The sequence below is a fragment of the Bubalus bubalis genome, chromosome 20, assembly GCF_019923935.1.
Source record: "Bubalus bubalis isolate 160015118507 breed Murrah chromosome 20, NDDB_SH_1, whole genome shotgun sequence".
NCBI classification, from domain to species: Eukaryota; Metazoa; Chordata; class Mammalia; order Artiodactyla; family Bovidae; genus Bubalus; species Bubalus bubalis.
This window is the reverse complement of record NC_059176.1, coordinates 65,908,018-65,931,138: the sequence shown is the minus strand read 5'-3', so window position 1 is coordinate 65,931,138 and position 23,121 is coordinate 65,908,018. Positions and strand designations below refer to the sequence as shown.

At 40.4% G+C, this 23,121-nt stretch overlaps 1 protein-coding gene across 1 annotated transcript in view; it reads left to right on the top strand.

Moving 5' to 3' along the window:
• The window catches only part of GABRG3 (gamma-aminobutyric acid type A receptor subunit gamma3), an 838,213-nt gene that overhangs the window by 74,102 nt on the left and 740,990 nt on the right, over window positions 1–23,121 (top strand). Inside the window, exon 3 of the mRNA XM_045163713.1 lies at window positions 12,750–12,817. Within this exon, the coding sequence (XP_045019648.1) occupies window positions 12,750–12,817 (68 nt within the window). The remainder of the gene's footprint in view (window positions 1–12,749; window positions 12,818–23,121) is intronic.

Genomic DNA, 23,121 nt, shown 5'->3' with positions numbered 1-23,121 from the left:
TGGAAACAAAACAGAGAGAAAAGGTCTATGAAAACAAACCCAAAATAATAAAGTTAATGGTAATAGGATCATACATATCAATAGTTACCTTAAATGTAAATGGACTAAATGCTCCAGCCAAAAGACACATATTGGCTGATGTACTCCTTATATATGCTGTCTACATGAGACCCACCTCAGACCTAAGGACACATACAGACTGAAAATGAGAGGCTGGAAAAAGATATTCTGCTGCTGCTAAGTCACTTCAGTCGTGTCCGACTCTGTGCGACCCCTGAGATGGCAGCCCACCAGGCTCCCCCGTCCCTGGGATTCTCCAGGCAAGAACACGGGAATGGGTTGCCATTTCCTTCTCCAATGCACAAAAGTGAAAAGTGAAAGTGAAGTCGCTCAGTCATGTCCGACCCTCAGCGACCCCATGGACTGCAGCCTTCCATGGTCCTCCATCCATGGGATTTTCCAGGCAAGAGTACTGGAGTGGGGTGCCATTGCCTTCTCCAAAAGATATTCTATGCAAGCTGAAATCAAGAGAAAGCAGGAGTAATTATTCTCATGTCAGATAAAATAGACCTTAAAAGAAAGACTGTTACAGTAGACAAGGAAGGACACTACATAATGATCAAGGGATCAATCCAAGAAGAAGATACAAGAGTTATAAATATAATGCACCCAACATAGGAACATCTCAATACATAAGACAAATACAAATATCAAAGGGGAAATTGACGGTAACACAGTATTAGTGGAAGGCTTTTTAACTCCCCACTCAAAACAACAGACAGATCATCCAAACAGAAAATTAATAAGGAAATACAAGCTTTAAATCATTTGTTGGACCAATTGGACCTAATTAATATCTACAGGATATTTCATCCAAAAATAGTAGGTTTGACTTTTTTCTCAAGTGCACGTGGAACATTCTCCAGGACAGATCACAACTTGAAAGAGACACATGTACCCCAGTGTTCATTGCAGCATGACTTACAATAGCTAGGACACAGAAGCAACTTAGATGTCCATCAACAGATGAATGGATAAAGAAATTGTGTTACATATATACAATAGAATATCGCTCAGCAAAGGAATGCATTTGAATCAGTTCTAATGAGATGGATGAACCTAGAGCCTGTTATACAGTGTGAAATAAGTCAGAAATGGAAAAACAAATATTGTATATTAACATGTGTATGGGAACCTAGAAAGATGATACTGATGAATGTATTTGCAGGATAGCACTGGAGATGCAGACATAGAGAACAGACATGTGGACCCAGTGGTGGAAGGAGAGGGAAGGACATATTGAAAGAGTAACATTGAAAGATATGTATTACCATATGGAAAATAGACAGCCAGTGGGAACTTGCGGTATAATACAGGGAGCTTAAACCTGGTGCCTGTGATGACCTAGAGGAATGGGATGTGGTGGGAGGTGGGAGGGAGAGGACATATGTATACCCATGATTGATTCATGTTGATGTACAGCAGAAACTAGCACAGTACTGTAAAGCAATTATCCTCCAATTAAAAACAAAAATAAAATGACATCAAAATAGATAAAATACCTATGTATAAACCTAACCAAGGAGATGAAAGACTTACATGGTGAACTGTTGTTCAGTCGCCCGGTCACCTCCATGGACTGCAGCATGCCAGGCCTCCCTGTCCTTCACCATCTCCTGGCATTTGCCCAAGTTCATGTCCATTGCATCAATGATAACATCCAGCCATCTCATCCTCTGATGCCATCTTCTCCTTCTGCCCTCAGTCTTTCCCAGCATCAGGGTCTTTTCCAATGAGTTGGCTATTCACATCAGATGACCAAAATATTGGAGCTTCAGTATTAGTCATTCCAGTGAGTATTCAGGGTTGATTTCCTCTAAGATTGGTTCGATTTCTTTCCTGTCCAAGAAACTCTCAAGAGTCTTCTCTAGCACCACAGTTTGAAGGCTTTGATTCTTTGGCTGTCTGCCTTCTTTATGGTCCAGCTCTCACAACCCCATGTGACCTCTATGGCTATGGAAAGACCATAGCCTTGACTATATGGACCTTTGTCCACAAAGTCATGTCTTTGATTTTTAACACACTGTCCAGATTTGTCATAGCTTTCCTGCCAAGAAGCAATCGCCTTCTGATTTCATGCCTGCAGTCAACATCAATGTGATTTTAGAGCCCGAGAAGAGGAGAGGAAAACTGTCACTTCTTCCACCTTTTCCCCTTCTACTTGTCATAAAGTGATGGGGCCGGATGCCATCATCTTAGTTTTTTAAATATTTAGGTATAAGCTGGCTTTTTTACTCTCCTTCTTCACCCTCATCAAGAGGCTCTTTAGTTCCTCTTTGGTTTCTGCCATTAGAATCATATCATCCACATATCTGAGGTTGTTGACGTTTCTCCCAACAATCTAGATTCCAGCTTGTAACTCATCCAGTCTGGCATTTCTCATGATGTGCTCAGTATATAAGTAAAATAAACAGGGTGACAACAAACAGCCTTGTTGTACTTCTTTCCCAATCCTGATCCTGTGAGTTGTTCCATATAAGATTCCAATTGTTGCTTCTTGACCCGCATACAGGTTTCTCAGGAGACAGGTAGATGATCTGGTATTCCCATCTCTTTAAGAATTTTCCGCAGTTTGTTATGATCCACACTCAAATACTGAAATCAGATTGATAATATTTTTGCAACTAAAGATGGAGAAGCTCTATACAGTCAGCAAAAACAAGACCAGGAGCTGACTGTGGCTCAGATCATGAACTCCTTATTGCCAAATTCAGACTTAAATTGAAGAAAGTAGGGAAAACCACTAGACCATTCAGGTATGACCTGAATCAAATCCTTTACAATTATACAGTAGAAGTGACAAATAGATTCAAGGGATTAGATGTGATAGACAGAGTGCCTGAAGAACTATGGACAGAGGTTCATGACATTGTGCTGGAGGCAATGATCAAGACTGTCTTCAAGAAAAAGAAATACAAAAGGGCAAAATGGTTGTCTGAGGAGGCCTTACAAATAACTGAGAAAAGAAGAGAAGCTAAAGACAAGGGAGAAAAGGAAAGATGTACCCATCTGAATGCAGAGTTCCAAAGAATAGCAAGGAGAGATAAGAAAGTCTTCCTCAGTGATCAATGCAGAGAAATAGAGGAAAACAAAAGAATGGGAAATACTAGAGATCTCTCCAAGAAAATTAGAGATAGCAAGGGAACATTTCATGCAAAGATGGGCACAATAAAGGACAGAAATTGTATGGATCTAACAGAAGCAGAAGATATTAAGAAGAGGTGGAAAGAATACACAAAGAACTGTACAAAAAAGATCTTCAGGACCTAGATAACCATGATGGTGTGATCACTCATCTAGAGCCAGACATCCTGGAATGCAAAGTCAAGTGGACCTTAGGAAGCATCACTACGAACAAAGCTAGTGGAGGTGATGGAATTCCAGTTGAGCCATTTCAAATCCTAAAAATGATGCTATGAAAGTGCTGCACTCAATATGCCAGCAAATTTGGAAAACTCAGCAGTGACCACAGAACTGGAAAAGGTCCGTTTTCATTCCAATTCCAAAGAAAGGTAATGCCAAAGAATGTTCAAACTACCACACAATTGCACTCATCTCACATGCTAGCAAAGTAATGCTCAAAATCCTCCAAGCCAGGCTTCAACAGTACATGAACTGTGAACTTCCAGGTGTTCAAGTTGGACTTAGAAAAGACAGAGGAACCAGAGATCAAGTTGCCAACTTCTACTGAGTTACCAAAAAAGCAAGAGAGTTCCAGAAAAACATCTACTTCTGCTTTACTGACTATGCCAAAGCCTTTGACTGTGTGGATCACAATAAACTGTTGAAAATTCTTGAAGACATGGGAATACCAGACCACCTTACCTGCCTCCTGAGAAATCTGTACGCAGATCAGGAAGCAACAGTTAGAACTGGACATGGAATGATAGACTGGTTCCAGATGGGGAAAATGTACATCAAGGCTGTATATTATCACCCTGCTTATTTAACCTATATTCAGTGTACATCATGGCGAATGCCAGGCTGGATGAAGCACAAGCTGGAATCATGATTGTCAGGAGAAATACAATAACCTCAGATATGCAGATGACAACACCCTTATGGCAGGAAGTGAAGAGGAACTGAAGAGCCTCTTGACAAAAGTGAAAAAGGAGAGTGAAAAATCTGGCTTAAAACTCAACATTCAAAAATCTAAGATCATGGCATGTGGTCCCATCACTCCATGGAAAATAGATGGGGAAACAATGGAAACAGTGAGAGACTTTATTTTCTTGGGCTTCAAAATCACTGCAGATGGTGGCTGCAGCCATGAAATTAAAAGACACTTGCTCCTTGGAAGAAAAGCATGACACACAGCCAGTATATTAAAAAGCAGAGACATTACTTTACTGACAGTGGTCCATCTAGTCAAAGGTGTGGTTTTTCCAGTGGTCATGTATGGTTGTGAGAGTTGGAGTATAAAGAAAGCTGAGTGCCGAAGTATTGATGCTTTTGAACTGTGGTATTGGAGAAGACTCTTGAGAATCTCTTAGACTGCAAGGAGATCCAACCATTCAATCCTAAAGCAGATCAGTCCTGAATATTCATTGGAAGGACTGGTGCTGAAGCTGAAACTGAAATACTTTGGCCACCTGATGTGAAGAACTCATTGGAAAAGACCCTGATGCTGGGAAAGATTGAAGGCAGAAGTTAGAAGGTTATGACAGAGGATAAGATGGCTGGATGACATCACTGCCTCGATAAACTTGAGTTTAAGTAAGCTCCAGGAGTTGATGATGGACAGGAAAGCCTGGTTTGCTGTAGTCCACAGGGTTGCAAAGAGTCGGACATGACCAAGTGACTAAACTGAAACTGAACTGAACACAGTCAAAGGCTTTAGTGTAGTCAATGAAGCAGAGGTAGATGTTTTTCTGGAATTTTCTTGCTTTCTCTATTATCCAACAAATGTTGACAATTTGATCTCTGGCTCCTCTGCCTTTTCTAAAGCCAGTTTTACCTGGCAAGCATATTGGGGTGGTTTGCCATTCTCCCTCCTGTGGACCATGTTTTGTCAGAAATCTCTACTATGACCCATTCATCTTAGATGGCCATGGATGACATGGCTCATAGCTTCACAGAGTTATGCAAGCTCCTTTTCCATGATGAGGAAGTGGTCCATGAAGGGGTTGGTGAGCTATAGAACATTAATAAAAGAAATCTGAGTCAAGGAAGTAGAAATATATTTAATTATCTTGGGATAGAAGACGTAATATGATGATCTGAGCTTAAGCTGATGATCTGAGCCACAGTCAGCTCCAGTCTTGTTTTTCCTGACCGTATAGAGCTTTTCCATCTTTGCCTGTGAAGAATATACTCAGTTTGATTTTGATATTGATCATCTGTTAATGTCCATGTGTAGGAGGAGGGTGTTTGCTATGACCAGTGTGTTTTCTTGGAAAAATTCTGTTAGCCTTTGCCCTGTTTCATTTTGTACTCTGAGGCCAAACTTGCCTGTTACTCCAGGTATCTCCTGATTTCCTACTTTTGCATTCCAGTCCCGTGATGAAAAGGACATCTTTTTTTTTTAGTGTTTTTAGTATTAGTTTAGTTTTAGAAAGTTTTCATAGAACCACTCAACTTCATCTTCTTTGGCATCAATGCTTTGGGAATACACTTGGATTACTGTGATGTTGAATGGTTTGCCTTGAAAACAAATAGATCATTCTATTGTTTTTGAGACTGCATCCAAGTACTGCATTTTGAACTCTTGTTGACTATGAGGGCTGCTGCTGCTAAGTCGCTTCAGTCGTGTCCAACTCTGTGTGACCCCATAGATGGCAGCCCAACAGGCTCCCCCGTCCCTGGGATTCTCCAGGCAAGAACACTGGAGTGGGTTGTCATTTCCTTCTCCAATGCATGAAAGTGAAAAGTGAAAGTGAAGTCTCTCAGTCGTGTCTGACTCTTTGCGACCCCATGGACTGCAGCCTACCAGGCTCCTCCATTCATGGGACTTTCCAGGCAAGAGTACTGGAGTGGGGTGCCATTGCCTTCTCTGCTATGAGGGCTACTGCATTTCTTTTAAGGGATTCTTGCCCACAGTAGTAGATATAATGGTCATCTGAGTTAAATTCATCCATTTCTATCCATTTTAGTTCACTGACTCATATCATGTCAATATGTCAGGAAATTTGGAAAGCTCTGCAGTGGCCACAGACTGGAAATGGTCAGTTTTCATTACAATCCCAAAGAAAGGCAGGGTCTAAGAATGTTCAAAATACCAGACAATTGTACTCATTTTACATGCTTGTAAGATTATGCTAAAAATCCTTCAAGCTAGGCTTCAACAGTACACGAACCAAGAACTTCAGGTATAGAAACTGGATTTAGAAAAGGCAGAGGAACCAGAGACCAAATTGCCAACATTCTCTGAACCATACTGAAAGCAAGGGGCTTCCACAAAAACATCTACTTCTGCTTCAGTGACCAGGCAAAAGCCTTTGACAGTGTGGATCACAACAAACTGTGGAAAACTCTTAAAGAGATGGGAATACTAGACCACCTTACCTGTCTCCTGAGAAACTTGTATGCAGGTCAAGAAACAACAGTTAGAACCTTACATAGAACAATTGACTGGTTCCAGATTGGGAAAGGAGTACAATAAGCCTGTATATTGTCAACCTGTTATTTAACTTATATGCAGAGTACATCATGTGAAATGCTGGGTTGGATGAAGCACAAGCTGGAATCAAGATTCCTGGGGAAATATCAGCAATCTCAGATATGCAGATGATACCACTCTAATGGCAGAAAGTGAAAAGGAACTAAAGAGCCTCTTGATGAAGATGAAAGAGAAGAGTGAAAAAGGTGGCTTAAAACTAAATATTCAGTAAACAAATATCATAGCATCTGGTCCCATTGCTTCATGGCAAATAGAAATGGAAAAATTGAAAGTAGTGACAGATTTTGTTTTCTTGGGCTCCAAAGTCACTGCAGGTGGCGACTGCAGCCATGAAATTAAGACGCTTGCTCCTTGGAAGGAAAGCTATAACAAAGCTAGACAGCAGAGGCATCACTTTGCAGACAAAAGTTCTTTTTCTCTTAGCTATGGTTTTTCTTTTAGTCATGTACTGATGTGAGAGTTGGACCATGATGAAGGCTGAGCACTGAATAATTGATGCTTTTGAATGTGATGCTCTACAAAACTCTTGAGAGTCCCTTGGACAGCAAGGGGATCCAACCAGTCAATCCTAAAGTATCAACCCTGAATATTTACTGAAAAGACTGATGCTGAAGTTGAAGCTCCAGTACTTCGGCCACCTGATGCAAATAGCTGACTCAGTGACAAGAACCTGATGCTGGGAAAGATTGAAGGCAAAAGGAGAAGGGAGTGGCAGAGGATGAGATGATAAGATATTATCACCAACTCAATGGACATGAATTTGAGCAAACTCCAGAAGATAGGCAAGGACTGGGGAGCCTGGCATGCTGCAGTCTATGGTATCACAAAGAGTCGGAAACAACTTAGCAGTTGCACAACACTATGTTATATGTGGTTTTGATTGTCTAGCCCCAAAGAGATTGACATCAAGATTTTTTTTCACTAAAATATAATGTCAAGAATGTTTTTCATTAAAATATAATTTATTTACTTTTTAGCATGATGAGTTTGTGTGTGTGTGTGTGTCCACAATAAGTAAGACAAAGAGTCTGTTCACCTCCAGGCTCTAAGTGGCAATCTGGAGAACAGAGGTCAGCCTTGTGTCTCTGGACTCGTCAGCAGACAGTCGTGCCACTGTGACAAGGGCACTGTGACAGAGGCCATTTCCTGTCTCGGTCTCTGGGTCATTTTCTCAGCTCATGATGGATAATTCTGGGATGAGAAGGTTCTGCTGCTGCTGCTAAGTCACTTCAGTCGTGTCCGACTCTGTGCAATCCCATGGACTGCAGCCCACCAGGCTCCCCCGTCCCTGGGATTCTCCAGGCAAGAACACTGGCGTGGGTTGCCATTTCCTTCTCCATGAGAAGGTTCAGGATGGGGCAAAGAACAGCAACCAAACAAAAATCTGCATTGGTATTGTGGCAGAGGCAAGTAGAAAGTATAGTCCCTGTAATTCCTCTTTGGGTGCCGTCAGTCTTTCAAGGAAACAAATGTGGTTGACTCTTAGCAAAACTTACCCTAGGCAGCCTTGCAGTGTTCATTTATGTTGCACAGGTTATGAGAATGATTCTTCTCAAATATACAAATTCTGAGTTTTTAGGAAATAGTGATTTCCAAATAGAATTGCATGATAGAATTTCCAAATAGATTTCCAAGATAGAAATGAAATGAAAACTTGAAAGTGAATTCATTTTTGAACTAAATGCAGAGGACTCAACTCCATCAGTCCTATGTTATGCTCTTCTTCAATAGAATCTGTTCCTTTTCACTCGGAAAATTGCCATCCCTTCTCCCCTCATTCCTGACTTTCTTGCATCTGTGTAACCCTTCATCCTTCTCCCAACTACCCAGAGCTTAATGTTTTTTAAAAATTTCTGGTAAAATGCACATAACATAAAATTTGCGATTTTAACCACTTTCAAGTGTGCAGCTCAGTGGTATTTAGTGCATTCAGATTATTGTGCCACCATGACCACCATCCATCTCTAGAGCTCTTCATTTTGTGTAACTGAAGCTGTAGCCTTTAAGCACTGACTTTGCATTGTCTCTGCCTTCCAGCTCTGGGCAGCCCCCATTCTCCCTCCTACCTCTGTGAGTTTGACTACTCTAGGTGCCTCATATAAGTGGAAGCACAGTGTGTCTGTGATTGGCTAATTTTGCTCAGTGTAATGTGCCCAAGCTTCATCCATGTTGTAACATGTGTCAGTGTATTGTATATACATATACATACGTATACATATATATTTAAATCTTTCTGTGTATTATGATGTTTTGATATCTTAAAAATGCTTCCTGATTGGGCAGCTACTGCCCCTTCCAGGGTAAGCCAGTTCTTCGTAATGGCAAGGGGCCAGCTTGGAGCAGGTCTTTGAGCAAGCGGTCTATCCAATCCAGAGTCATATCTCCTCTACGTGGTGGCTTTTACACCCCAGGAGACAATACTCTGGTGTTCTAATTATCCCAAGACCTGATACCAGGCCACTGGAGACTATGTGTATAGCTGCAAGCCCACAGGAGTTATTCAAGCTAGCCAAACTAGCTGATCTGAGTTGTTTATCCTGCCTTTTCGCCCAGAGACCTCTGTTCAGATCATGACCTCAGCATCCCCTCTTTTGCCCTGTCTTCTGCCTCCCGACCACCCTTATGTCTTTCGCATGGAGTCCTGCAAAGCATGCCATACCACCCGTCTCTAGGACCTGGGAGTGACTTGACTTTGTTTTCCTGAGCCTGTCCTGAGCTGTACCTGACTGACCATCATGTGAACAAGCACAGAAAGGCTAAGTGATAGTCCACGTGCATATGCTGCATTTGGTTTACCCAGTTATCCCTCTGTGGACATATGACTTGATCCCACGTTTTGGCTGCTGTGAATGTAGATGTACAAATATGTTTGAGTCTCTGATTTTAATTCCTGTGGGTATATAACCGGAAGCAGAATTGCTGGGTCACAGGGTAGTTCTGTTTTCGGTATTTTTGAGGAGCCACCGTACTGTTTTCATCATGTCTGCATCATTTTGTATTCCCACCAGCAGTGCAAAAGGTTTTCGTTTTCTCCACGTTGTTGCCAGCATTTATTTATGTTTTTTTAAAAATTTAAATAGCAGTCGTCATAATGGATATGAAGCTGTTTTGATTTGCCTTTCCCTAGTGACTAATAATGTTAAGTATCTTTTCATGTGCCTATTGGTCATTGTTTGTCTCTTTTGCCTTAAGTCCTTTACCCATTTTTAAGTCAGGTTCTTTTGCTTATTTGTTGTTGAGTTTTGGGAGTCTTTTTTATTTTTTGAATATCAAACTTAAAACATACATGATTTCCAGATGTTTTTTTCCCATTATACAGGTTGCCTGTCCACTGTGTTGGGCTTCCTAGGTGGCTCAGTGGTAAAGAATCTGCCTGCCAATGCAGGAAATGCGGTTTTGATCCCTGGGTCGGGAAGGTCTCCTGGAGAGGGAAATGGCAAACCACTCTAGTATTCTTGCCTGGGAAATGTCATGAATAAAGGAGCTTGGCAGACTACAATCCACGGATCACAGAAGAGTCAGACATGACTTAGCAACCAAACAACAACAACAACAGCAATCCACTATGTTAATTGTGTCCTTTGATGCAAAAAATATATAAACTGGACTTTTTAATCTTGATGTAGTCCAGTTTATCTTTTTCTTTTATTGCCTATGCTTTTGGTGTCATATATAAGAAATCATTACCAAATTCAGTGTCATTAAGCTTTTCTCCTGTGTTTTCTTCAAAGAGTTTTGTAGTTTCAAACCATCCTTTTGGTTTCTGATCCATTTTGAGTTAATTTTTCTATGTTGTGTAAGGGTTCAGCTTCATTTTTTTGCTTGTAGGTATCCAGTTTACATAACACCATTTGTTGTAAATACTTTTTCCCCACTGAATGGTCTTGTCATGCTGTTGAAAATCATTTGTTATGGCTTAATCTCTAGTCCTTGAGATGTAAATCTTGAGCCTCCTGTGGCCACCCTGTTTCCTGAGTACCACTGTCAGGGCCACTTTCCTAAAGATTCTTTTTACTTTAGCATGACACTGCTTAAAGGAGAAGTTGCTTAAAACAGCTTTTCTCCCAGGTTTTGTGTGTGTGTGTGTGTGTGTGTGTGTGTGTGTGTGTGTGTTTTCCAAACTCTTCTCTTAAAACCTTTATTATTCTATTGCACTTAATACTTATTTGATACTTCCCACTTCAAGTTGTTAAGGCTTTACATCTGTAGATCCTTTTTTATTTAATGAGATTAAAAGCTCTGGAAACCTAAAGTCTGGTAAATACCATGAAACAACCAGAAAAAATCTCTTGCAAAAAGTAGGTCCTCAACTGACTGACTTAACACAGCCTTTGTATAACATTAATAAGGTTATGCAGCATTTGGAGACAGAATATTTGCTGGATCCAATTAAGTTGAAGAAAGATGCTACTTGCTGTTCAAAGTAGCAAAGCTCGGTTTAAAATGCTGAATAGTCCTTTAATAAAATTTAAACACTATGTACATAGTTCATAGAATCATATTTGGGTGTTTTCCAAAATGCCAACAGCTCTGAAGCTAACATGACTTGGTTGTGCTGACAGATAGAATAGTTGACTCCAGTTCATTATCATTATTTTTATTTTCGTGAAGGTCTGAATAACATGGCTCAGGCTGCAGACTGCTGGGTATGTAATTGAACAACAGACTTGAGCTTACAGGTGCCACTCATCAATGATTACTTATTTAGCAAAACTGGAGGAAGCTTATTGTAATAATTGCTGATACAAACACTCTTGTTTCCATAGAAATACCTTGCTTATATGCAGAGGTTCAGGAGTCTATTTATGTTCCTCCAGGCCACAAATGGAGAAGGCAATGGCACCCTACTTCAGTACTCTTGCCTGGAAAATCCCATGGATGGAGGAGCCTGGTAGGCTGCAGTCCATGGGGTCATGAAGAGTCAGACACGACTGAACGACTTCACTTTCACTTTTCACTTTCGTGCATTGGAGAAGGAAATGGTAACCCACTCCAGTGTTCTTGCCTGGAGAATCCCAGGGATGGGGGAGCCTGGTGGGCTGCCGTCTATGGGGTCGCACAGAGTCGGACACGACTGAAGCGACTTAGCAGCAGTAGCAGCAGCAGAGCAGAAATACTCTGAAATTGGTGTTCTTCTCCCCTGTACCAATCAGTTGCTGAGTGCTGGGGAAAGGAAGCCACCTCCTTTCCAGTGGCACAGACCCCTGACTTGGAGTTTGTTTCAGGAATCTCATTACTGGTCTTTCAAGTTCCATTTCTGCCAAGGAGAGGGGAACTGATTTTCTTTACGGTTAAATGAGCTAATTTTACCTCTGATGCACAGATAGATATTACAGTTTTTTGTTGTATGAATTTTACTCCCTCATAGTTGGAACGGTAATTCCTTGACTTACTGAAGTGTTATTCTTTTCTGAGTTGCAGAATTTGAAATCTGTGATATGTGTGTGTGTCTTTATGTAATAATGATAACAATGAATATTTCTTAATCTCCTTTGGTATATGTATTCTCCAGATCTTTGCTTTGAGTTACACCAAAGTAATGGATAAATAACTTGAATTGTCCGTGATATTACTCATTGTGTGGGTGTGTATTAGTCGCTCAGTCATGTCTGACTCTTGGTGACTCCATGGACTATAGCCCACCGGGCTTCTCTGTCCATAGAATTCTCCAGGTAAGAATACTGGAGTCGGTTCTCATTTCCTTCTCCAATATTACTCATTACTTAGGTTTGATTTCATAGCATAACTTTGACATTTCTTATGTGATGTCTTATATTTAACGTTTTTATGTTTTCTCTGTCGTATAATCAGCTAAACAAAGACTTTTAGAGTATCATAGTCATCTATCACTGGCAACTTGCAGTGTATAAATATCCTGTTTTTTTTACAATTAAATTTACTAACTGTAAGAATCCTTCATCATTTAAGAATTGTAACTGCCATGCAGGTCCCAAAGAAAAATCCACCACTTTTCCATCTGCTCTTGAGCTGTCAGTGTGTGACTCAGAGGAAGTTGAGGAGTGCTTTCTGGCACAGTGTATTAACTAACATACATGTGTTTTCTCCACAGTAAAACCCACTGTAATTGATGTTGACATCTATGTTAACAGCATTGGTCCTGTGTCATCGATAAACATGGTAAGAAGCTTCTTTTCTGATCTGACGGTCTTTGTATCAGTTCTTGCTTATGTTCTTATTGTGGATTTCTGTTCGAGATTTATCATGCAAGTTTAAGCTCACAATTGACTTCTTAAATATGTAGCATTTATTGAAAGTGGTAAAACTAAGGAATAGAGATTGTGACATCAGTAGTGATTAAAAAGTATCTCATCCCATGTTTTTCTCTGGATATATGCCCAGGAATGGAACTGGAGGGTCTTATGATAGCTCTATGTTTAGTTTTTTAAGGAACCTCGATAATGTTCTCCATAGTGGCTGTACCAGTTTGCATTCCCATCCACAGGGGAGGAGGAGTCTCTGCTCTCCACACCCTCTCCAGCATTTACTGTTTGTGGATTTTTTGATGATGGCCGTTCTGGCTGGTGTGAGGTCACACCTCATTGTGGCATTGATTTGTATTTCTCTAATAACTAGAGATGTTGAACATCCTTTCATGTGCCTCTTGGCCATCTGTATGTCTTCTGTGGAGAGACGTCTATTTAGACCTCCTGCCCGCTTTTTGAGCGGGTTGTTTGTTTTGATGCTGTAAGTGTCAGGAGCTGTTTGTAAATTTTGGAGACTGATCCTTTATTAGTAACATCATTCGCAAATATTTTCTCCCAATTTGTGGGTTGTCCTTTGGTTTTGTTTATTGTTTCCTTTGCTGTGCAAATCTTTTGAGTTCAAGTAGGTCCCATTTAAAATTTTTGTTTGTATTTCCATTATTCTGGGAGATGGATCAAAAAAATATATTGCTGTGATTTATGTCACAGAGTGTTCTGCCTGTGTTCTCCTCTAGCAGTTGTATGGAGTCCAGTCTCACATTTAGGCCTTTAATCCATTGGAGCTTATTTTTGTGTATTGAGTTAAAGAATGATCTATTTTCATTTTTTTACATGTGGCTTTCCAGTTTCCCCAGCACCATTTGTTGAAGAGACTGTCTTTTCACCATTGTGTAGTCTTGCCTCCTTTGTCATAGGTTAATGGACCATTAGTGCATGGTGTTATTTTAGGGTTTTCTATCCTATTCCATTGAAATGTGTTTCCATTTTTGTACCAGAACCGTATTGTCCATCTGCATCTTGTCCACGCGTTGTTTACTGTATGTAAATTCCCAGGTGATGTTATGTGCAGTTGTGCAGTCATTGGCTATGTCTGACCTCATTAAAACTAGGGATGAATATAAATGACAGTTTTTAAATTTTAGTTCCTTTTTTCAAGGATCAAAAGACCTGCCTTTTAGTGTTTCTCAGGAAAGAATCTAAGAATACTCAGCTTATACTTCTGTCTTCCTGGGGGTAAATAAACAGGAAAAAGAAAATATGGAGTCAAGTACATGTGTGATTTCCTTGAATAAAATTTTAGTATATTTTGACATACTTATAAGCAAAAAGGCTCCAGAAGTAACTGTTTCTAGTGTAGAAGTCCTTTCCTGTACAGAGTGCTTGGCTCTTAGGAAGGTGCTGGAATGTTGGAATCCACTAGTGTCAGGGTCCCCTCACGGGCACCGTAGGCCAGAGTGGGCCTCCCTGACCAGAGTGTGCAGATTCTAGGAGCAGGCCCTTGCTCTGTAGGCCAGTGACCTAACACTGGGCTCATCCTGTGCTTCCCTGCTGCACAGTGGCTCCTGGATTCAGGGGATGCATGAGGCTGAAGGGGGATTGCACAATGCCAGCTTAAGAAGCCTTCCTTTCATTGCAGAGTTCTGTGGATGGAAATAATCCTTCCAAAATTCATAGCAAAATTGTTTCTTTTCATTGCCCGGTATTAAAAGTGCTCATCTTTTCTCTGATGATAGAAGGGTTCCATGTGGGGCTGAAATTCTATTTATGGGTCACTCACTTTAAAAAAATCCCCTATGTCATCCACACAGTGGAGATGGACCACTAGCAAAGAGGGGAAATGAATAAAAGATTTACCCTACATAGACTATTGGCTGCAGATTGTGAAAGGTAAACTGTGACTGCAAACTGTGCCTTTCCCTGATTCAGTAGTCAGTCTCTCAGGGTTTCCTGTTCCGGAATTGTATTTACTTGTATTAGTTCCGTAATGCTTTATTCAGACACTGCTTTATGTGTAACACTAAAACAATGCCTCCAAAGATACATAGTCATAAAACTGTTTTAGGAACAGTTGCTTGTATTTGCATATCTAGGGATTTTCATGAACTCCTGCCACCTTGAGATCTACTTTGTGCCCAGAATCAGTCTTTGCTGCTGGAATTGATAGACTTTTCTGTGTGAAAATCATAGGCTGCAGAGGAGGCTAAAAATAAGTGACAGTCCCCACAGGGTGATAAGGGCTCTGCTAACCGCCAGCACTCCCTTGGAAGGCCCACTGCAGTTAGGATAGATTTCTCTGATGAGGTCTTGAAGCCTGAGGTGAAGCTGCTAGGCGGGGCTCGGACAGGTAGGTCAAGTGGGAAGTCGGCAGGAAAACTCAGGACGGCAGATACGTGACGCGACTGGGGACCAACTGACTTGATGTTTGAAGCCATGGGGTGCATGGGCCGGGGAACTGTGGGGACAGAGACTCGGAGGCTGTGCGTGCTGAGAGTTTGGCTTTCCCTCAGCTCTGCCCTGGACAGACCCTGCACTGGGGAGCGTGTGGACACTCCCGTCTGAGTAAGTGCAGGTCTGACTTAACGAGAAATTAGCTCAAATCCAGATTCATGAACAAGCCATCCTGATGCCCAGGGGGTCAGAACAAAGACAGATTCACTTTCCTGAAGGACGGAATGTGCAAAATCCCTGAGGGAGGTTTCAGAGGCCTTGGGAGGCAAGGGCTTCCTTTTTTTAAATTTAAATTTTTAGTTGTGAAAAGACATTTTTAGGTTCACATCAAAGTTGAGAGGAAGGTGCAGAGATTCCCTATATTCTCCCTGCCTCCACTCATGCATGGCCTCCCCAACTGTGAAAACATTTGTTACAATCAGTAAACCCACGTTGATACGTCATCATCACCCAGAGCCCATGGTTTACATTAGGAGTCCCTCCTGATGTTGTACATCTGTGAGTTTGGACCAGTCTGTAACGACGTGTTTCAACCATCACAGTATCATGCAGAGTAATTCCACTGCCCTAAACATTCTCTCTGCATCTGCTTCCTGAAGGTTGAGTACTTCCAGCCTTTGTTTTCCTAGCTCTTTGCTTAGAAGTCAGAATGATAGAGGGCTTCTTCTCACATTGCCACATACATCACATTTACCCACTGTATCTATGAAAGCAAATGATACAGTTTCAAAAGTATTGTAAAGTGCTTTAGTGTGGACCTCATGAAAAAGAAAAGCAATTTAAAAGTAGTGAACTGACTGTTGAAGTGGGAATTGGGGATTGAGTCAGCAATAATAACATAAAAAAGAATATGAGAGAGACCAAAACAAATTAAAAAACACATTGTGGGAGAAAGGCACAATTCAGAGATGTGTACAGGATTTAACGATGTACATTTTTATTGCAGTTTTGACCATAGCTAAAGCCTGATAAATTTATGACTTCCTCTAACTATTCATTTAACAATCAAGGAAAGAGAGAAAACGATTTCTTCCTCTTCTTCCTCTTTTCCTTCCCGCTTTTCTGCTTCTTTTATTGATATTATTCATACTGAAGTTCCAGTCTCAGACATTCTCCTCCCTGCTAAACAAAATGAAGTTGCATTCAAGTCACTTCCTTAACAGAGTGTTTTCCATTGTCTTGTCTCTCCTGGAGTTGTTTATGCTTTGTCTAGTTACAGAGAGATTAGAAACGATTCAGATGGGTTGAAGAGAACCTTTTTCTATTTTTCTGTAAGCTTCAATCACATCCTCTGTCTTTGTCTTTGTGGCAATTTTAGCATATCTAAATGCGCACAGTTCCTCATAGAATTACCCATGATTTGTTTCAAATAAATCATTTCAAAATTTGTTTCAATTGTTTCCTTGTATGGAAGCTGCATATAAGGGAGCTTGAGAGTTTATTTTTGAGAATATTTACCATAAGAGACCTTACTGGAATGGAACAAAGAAAACTGCTGTTTTGATGCCTCCTCCGTGCTATCAGCCTGTCTTGTGTGATCTTCTGTGAGATCACGGTAGAGAAGATACTGCCTTTTGCACTTATTTGTGAGGAGGAGCTGGAGCTGGTCGGATGGAGACCCTGGAGCGGTGTTTCTGACTCCAGCCCACTGTGTCTGTGGTCATCAGAACATGCAGCAGTGACACCTATAGAGCTACAGCTCGGGCTTGAAACTTGAGATGGAAAGGGCTCAAGGGTGAGTCTGATGCTGGGATAATTTTCCTTTTATTAAAAATACTAATAGACTTTGTTTTTAGAGCAGTTTAAAATTTTTCCCAGCTCATTGAGATAGAGTTGATGTATAATATTATATGTAAGTTTAAGGTGATTGTATATATATATGTATTGCAGAATAATTGAAACAGTAACATTAGTTCATACTTTCATTGTCATACATGATTGTTTTTTTGGTGTGGGTGATAAAAATTTTAAGATCTACTCATTTAGAAACTATCAAGTATATAATAACCATATTGTTAACTGTAGTCACTGTGCTATATATTCTATCCTTGGGACTCACTTATCTTAATGCTGGAAATTTGTACACTTCAACCAACATTTACCCATAAGTACCCCCTGCCATCCCTGGAAACAATGGATCTGCTCTGTTCTTATGATTTCTGGTTTATAAGATACTGCATATAAGTATGATAATAGAGTATTTGTCTTACTCTGACTTATTTCATGCGGCATAATTTTAAATGAGATGGTTGGATGGCATCACTGACTCAATGGACATGGGTTTGGGTGGATTTCGGGAGCTGGTGATGGACAGGGAGGCCTGGCATGCTACGGTTCATGGGGTCATGAAGAGTCAGACATGGCTGAGTGACTGAACAGAACTGAACTGAATTTTAAATTTACAAAAAACCGAGTGGGAATCACAGAGAGTTCTCATATACTTCTACATGCACACACACACACACACACACACACACGTGTTCCTCGTATTATTAACATCTTGCCATTACTGTGGTGCGTTTTGTTATGAGTGATGAATGGATACTGACACATTATTATTATGTGAAGCTCATAGTTTACATGAGGGTTCACTTTTGGTGGTGTTCCTTCTATGGATTTTCACAAATGTATGATGACATGTATAATGTACTCACCATAACTGTATTGTGTAGAGTATTTTCACTGCCCTGAATATCCTCTGTTCATCACTACCCTCCATTTCTTTAAATATTGCTTCAGTAACCTTTTATTTCTCTCTTTTCATATTCTAGGGCTCCAGTCCTGTGACCATTAAGGATATCTCCCAAGTCCCATTTGTCCCTTATGCTTATGGTTTTATTTCCATCCCTTTGATCTCCATGTTTCAATCAGTGGACACGTTTCAATCTACCTTCAGTTCATTTCAGTCGCTCAGTCACGTCCAGCTCTTTGTAACCCCATGGACTGCAGCATGCCAGCCTTCCCTGTCCTTCACCAACTCCTGGAGCTTACTCAAACTCATGTTAATTGAGTCAGTGATGCCATTCAACCATCTTATCCTCTGTCGTCCCCTTCTCCTGGTGCCTTCAATTTTTCCCAGCATCAAGGTCTTTTCAAATGAGTCAGTTCTTCACATCAGGTGGCCAAACTATTGGAGTTTCAGCTTCAGCATCAGTCCTTCCAATGAATATTCAGGACAGATTTCCTTTAGGATGGACTTGTTGGATCTCCTTGCTGTCCAAGGGACTCTCAAGAGTCTTCCAACACCACAGTTCAAAAGCATCAGTTCTTTGGTGCTCAGCTTTCTTTGTAGTCCAACTCCCACATCCGTACACAAATACTGGAAAAACCATAGCTTTGACTTGATGGACGTTTGTTGGCAAAGTAATGTCTCTGCTTTTTAATATGCTTTCTAGGTTGGAGAAGGAAATGGCAACCCACTCCAGTGTTCTTGCCTGGAGAATCCCAGGGACGGGGGAGCCTGGTTGGCTGCCGTCTATGGGGTCGCACAGAGTCGGACACGACCGAAGCGACTTAGCAGCAGTAGCAGCAGCAGGTTGCTCATAGCTTTTCTTCCAAGGAGCAAGTGTCTTTTAATTTTATGGCTGCTGTCATCATCTGCAGTGATTTTGGACCCCCCAAAATAAGGTCTCTGTTTCCATTGTTTCCCCATCTATTTGCCATGAAGTGATGGGACCAGATGCCATGAATCTTAGTTTTTTGAATGTTGCGTTTTAAGCCAGCTTTTTCACTCTCCTCTTTCACTTTCATCAAGAGGCTATTTAGTTCTTCTTTGCTTCCTGCCATAAAGGTAGTGTCATCTGCATATCTGAAGTTATTGATATTTCTCCCAGCAATCTTAATTCCAGCTTGTGCTTCATCCAGCCTGGCATTTCCCATGATGTACTCTGCATATAAGTTAAATAAGCAAGGTGACAATATACAGCCTTGACATACTCCTTTCCCAATTTGGAACCAGTCTGTTGTTCCATGTCCAGTTCTAACTTGCTTCTTGACCTGCATACAGGTTTCTCAGGAGGCAGGTAAGGTGCTCTGATATTCCCATCTCTTTCAGAATTTTCCACAGTTTATTGTGATCCACACAGTCAAAGGCTTTTGTGTCATCAATAAAGCAGAAATAGATGTTTTTTCTGGAACTCACTTGCTTTTTCTATGATCCAGCGGATGTTGGCAATTTGATCTCTGGTTCTAATTTGACCAGAGATCAAAAGGAACCAGAAGAACCAGAAGAGATCAATCTACCTTGCAGCGTCGTAAGTCATTCCTCATGTGTCCCTTATCTGTTCAAGCCATCTGTTGAGTTTTTTATGTCTTGAAATTTTATTTTATAAATTAATATAGTGATTTAATTTTTTCAGTATATAGTTTCATGACTTTTAAAATATGTTTAAATTTATGTACCTACAACAGTCAAGATAGAGAACATTTCAACTACCCCAGAAGCTGCCTCACACTTTCTGTTAACAGTCACAACTGAGCCTCACCCAAATACGTGGCAACCACTGATTTGTTTTCTCACACTTCAGTCTTGTTTTTGAGAATTCTATGTAAATGGAATCACATAATTAGTGATATTGGTTCCTTTGAAACTGGTTCCTTTCACTCAGCATAGTGGATTTAAGATTCATCCTCTTTTAATGCTTTTAGCAGTATTTTTTATATTATTACTGAGATACTGAGTAGTTATGTAGTTATATTAGTCAGGGTTCCAGAGAAATAAAATCAATAGGATATATACATATATATATATATATACACACACATATATAATCATATCACATCATATTATAATCCCTCAAGGGAAAGGCAACATGTTTTACTGAGTCCACCAACTCAAATGTTAATATTTCATCTGAAAACGCTTTCACAGATTCACCTAAGAATAATGTTTGGCTAAAAATCTGGATATCCCATGACACAGTCAGGTTGACACATAAAATTGACCACCAAAGTATTTTTCGTTTCTAAAATTTTAGTTTGACAGTTTTTCATAGATGTGAGGTCTCTGATGGATTTCTCCATCTTACAGTCTTTTTTTGGGACAGACTAATCATTAAATTCACAGCTGATGGCTGCCGTGTCTGGCCACCTGGGGTGCCATTTCTGTTGTCTCTTTGGTTGCTTGGCCCTGTGTTTTTGTTTCTCCTTGATTATGTACAAAAGTTGTAGAGGCTTCAGTCAGCGTTCCCTCTGTGCCTGGAGGTCACTACTGTTGTGGGGGCTATTTTGCTGTCCAGCTGAGGCTCAGCTGGGCTCTGGTTCCAGTCTACCCTGTCCATAGTCTTGGGGATAGCTCTGCAGGAGTCCCAACTGACGGCTTGGGTTGCTTCCCAAGGCAGCTTCAAAGTGCTCCAAAATTCTAATTTTTATATTTCTGACAGCATAAAATGGCTGGAAATTCTGCTCTTCTATTTAAGCCATTTTATAACTGGTTTATCATCTCTTACTGTGCAGCTTAGTCTGTGAGCGTGTTGAGGGAAACCCCTGGCCGTTGGGCCCATTTCTTTGCCATCCCCCCTCTCTGAAGGCTTGCCCCTCCTGGTTGGGCTGCTTGGCTGCCCCAGACTTGGCTTTTGCTCCAGCTCTGCCAGGTCCCATGCTCCTCACTGCCACTCCACTGGCTCCTGCTGCTGATAGGAGGCAAGTTCCAGGGAGAGGGGCTAAGTCCTGGCCCTGCTGCCCCTTCCATCTTGGTGTTGGACCTCTTCAAATCAGTTTTTAAATGTTTATTTTATCCAGCTTTTCTGTTTTTGCTTTGTGAGAGTATTGGTCTAGAACAAGCTTTCCCATTATAGCCACACACCTTTGATTTAAAATTTTCTTTAGATGGAATAAGGTTTGATTTCTAATAGTTGAAAAGGAAATAATTTGGAGCCATGAGTTAAGCCTAAAGGAAATTTTCATTTTCATCAAGAACTTCATTGAACAACATGTTCACTGTTTTGTTCCACTACCTTCTGCCATTTTCAGGCAACTTCATGATTCCATCTTCCCAAAACTTTTAATCTTTTTGAGCAAACAACTGTTCCATGTACCTTTTACAGTCTTCCAGAGGATTGAAATTTTTTTCATTAAGATAATTTGTAAAGACCGAAATAAATGGAAGTCTAAGATGTGATGTCTGGTAAATATGGTGGGTGAATCAGAACTTCCCAGCCAAGCTGTAACAGTTGTTGTCAGGTCAGCAGAGAAACATGCAGTCTTGCGTTATTCCTATGAACGTCTGTGTCTTCTGTTGACCAATTCTGGACGTTTTTCATCAAGTGCTGCTAGAGTTGGTCTGATTGGGTGCAGTACTTGTTGGAATGAACCATTTGATTTTCCAGAAGGAGCTCATAATAGAGGACTCTCTTCCAGTCTTACCATATTCCTTCTTTGGATGACGACTGGCCTTGGGTGTAGTTGGTGGTAGTTCATTTCGCTTGCCCCCAATCTCTTCCACTCCACATTATTGTACAGTATCCTCTTTTCATTGCCTGTCCCAATTTGTTTTAAAAACAGAACATTTTTCTTACACTTAAGTAGAGAGTTGCATGCAGAAATACAATCAAGAAGATTTTTTTCACTTAACATATGTAGAACCCAAACATCAAAGCAATTAACAGACTCAAGCACATACAAATGATTTTCAACAGTTGATTTGGATATTCTGAGTTGTGTCAGCTATCTGCTGCATGGTATAATGTTGATTGTTCTCAATTAATATTGAGATTTGATCGCTGTCAACTTAAACGAGTCTACCAGGCAGTGGAGCATTGTCCAACAAGAAATCTCCAGCACAAAACTTTGCAAACCACTTCTGATCCATTCAGTCAGTCCAGAGCACCTTTTCTGTATGCTGCACAAATCTATTTTTTGCATTTCAGTTGCATTTTTCCCTTTCTTGAAATAATAAAGCATAATATACCAAAATGGTTCTTTTTTCTTCCCTGTTCAGTATTAAAATGGCTACACAAAAATTCATTGAGTTTGATAAGTTTTTTTAAGTGCATGCTGATATGACACCTGTCACGATAGTCTAACAAAATTGTTTTAAATGAAGTTAAAGACAGCTAAGCACTATAGAGCCATCTTATGGGAAAACCAAGCAAACTTTTTGGCTAACCCCATATTTATATATATTTATAAAGTGTGATTTTGAGATTTGGTTCATCACTAGATGTAAAGCCCTTTTCCAGTGTAACAGTAGTAGAAATAATAGTGTGTATCTTAAAATATACACATTATTAAATAAACCAATAGAATATGTTGAAAGAGCCACACAGTATAAGTGGAAAAGATTTCTGAAACTTAAAAAAAATTTCCAAGAATGAGAAAGAAGGTGGTATTTAAAGGCTTTAAAAACTAGTAAAGGCTTTTTAAACCAGAGATCTAGTGAACCCCAGTCTGTAGCAGGTTCCCATTTTACTGTGAGCCCTTGAAGGCCAACACCTACAACTCTTTTTGGCTCCCTGGGACTCAGTTGAAAGGCCCTTATGAGTGTCTGTCAAATGAATGAATGAATAAAAATCGTCTTCCCTTCTGCCTGTCTACATATGTACCCACTGTACATCCTTGAGTGTTAGTGTGCACATCCTGCATACCCATACACTTCCCACATCTTAGGTTACGTTTTCATTAATGAATAGATCTTGCTCTAATTGTATTAGTTAACAACTGCCTTGCTCTGATTGTATTAGTTAACAGTTTTTCAGTGCTTCCACTGCTGCAAGAGTTTAATCCTGACAATAAACTTATGGAGGCTATTGATATCTTCAGCCAAGTTTATGG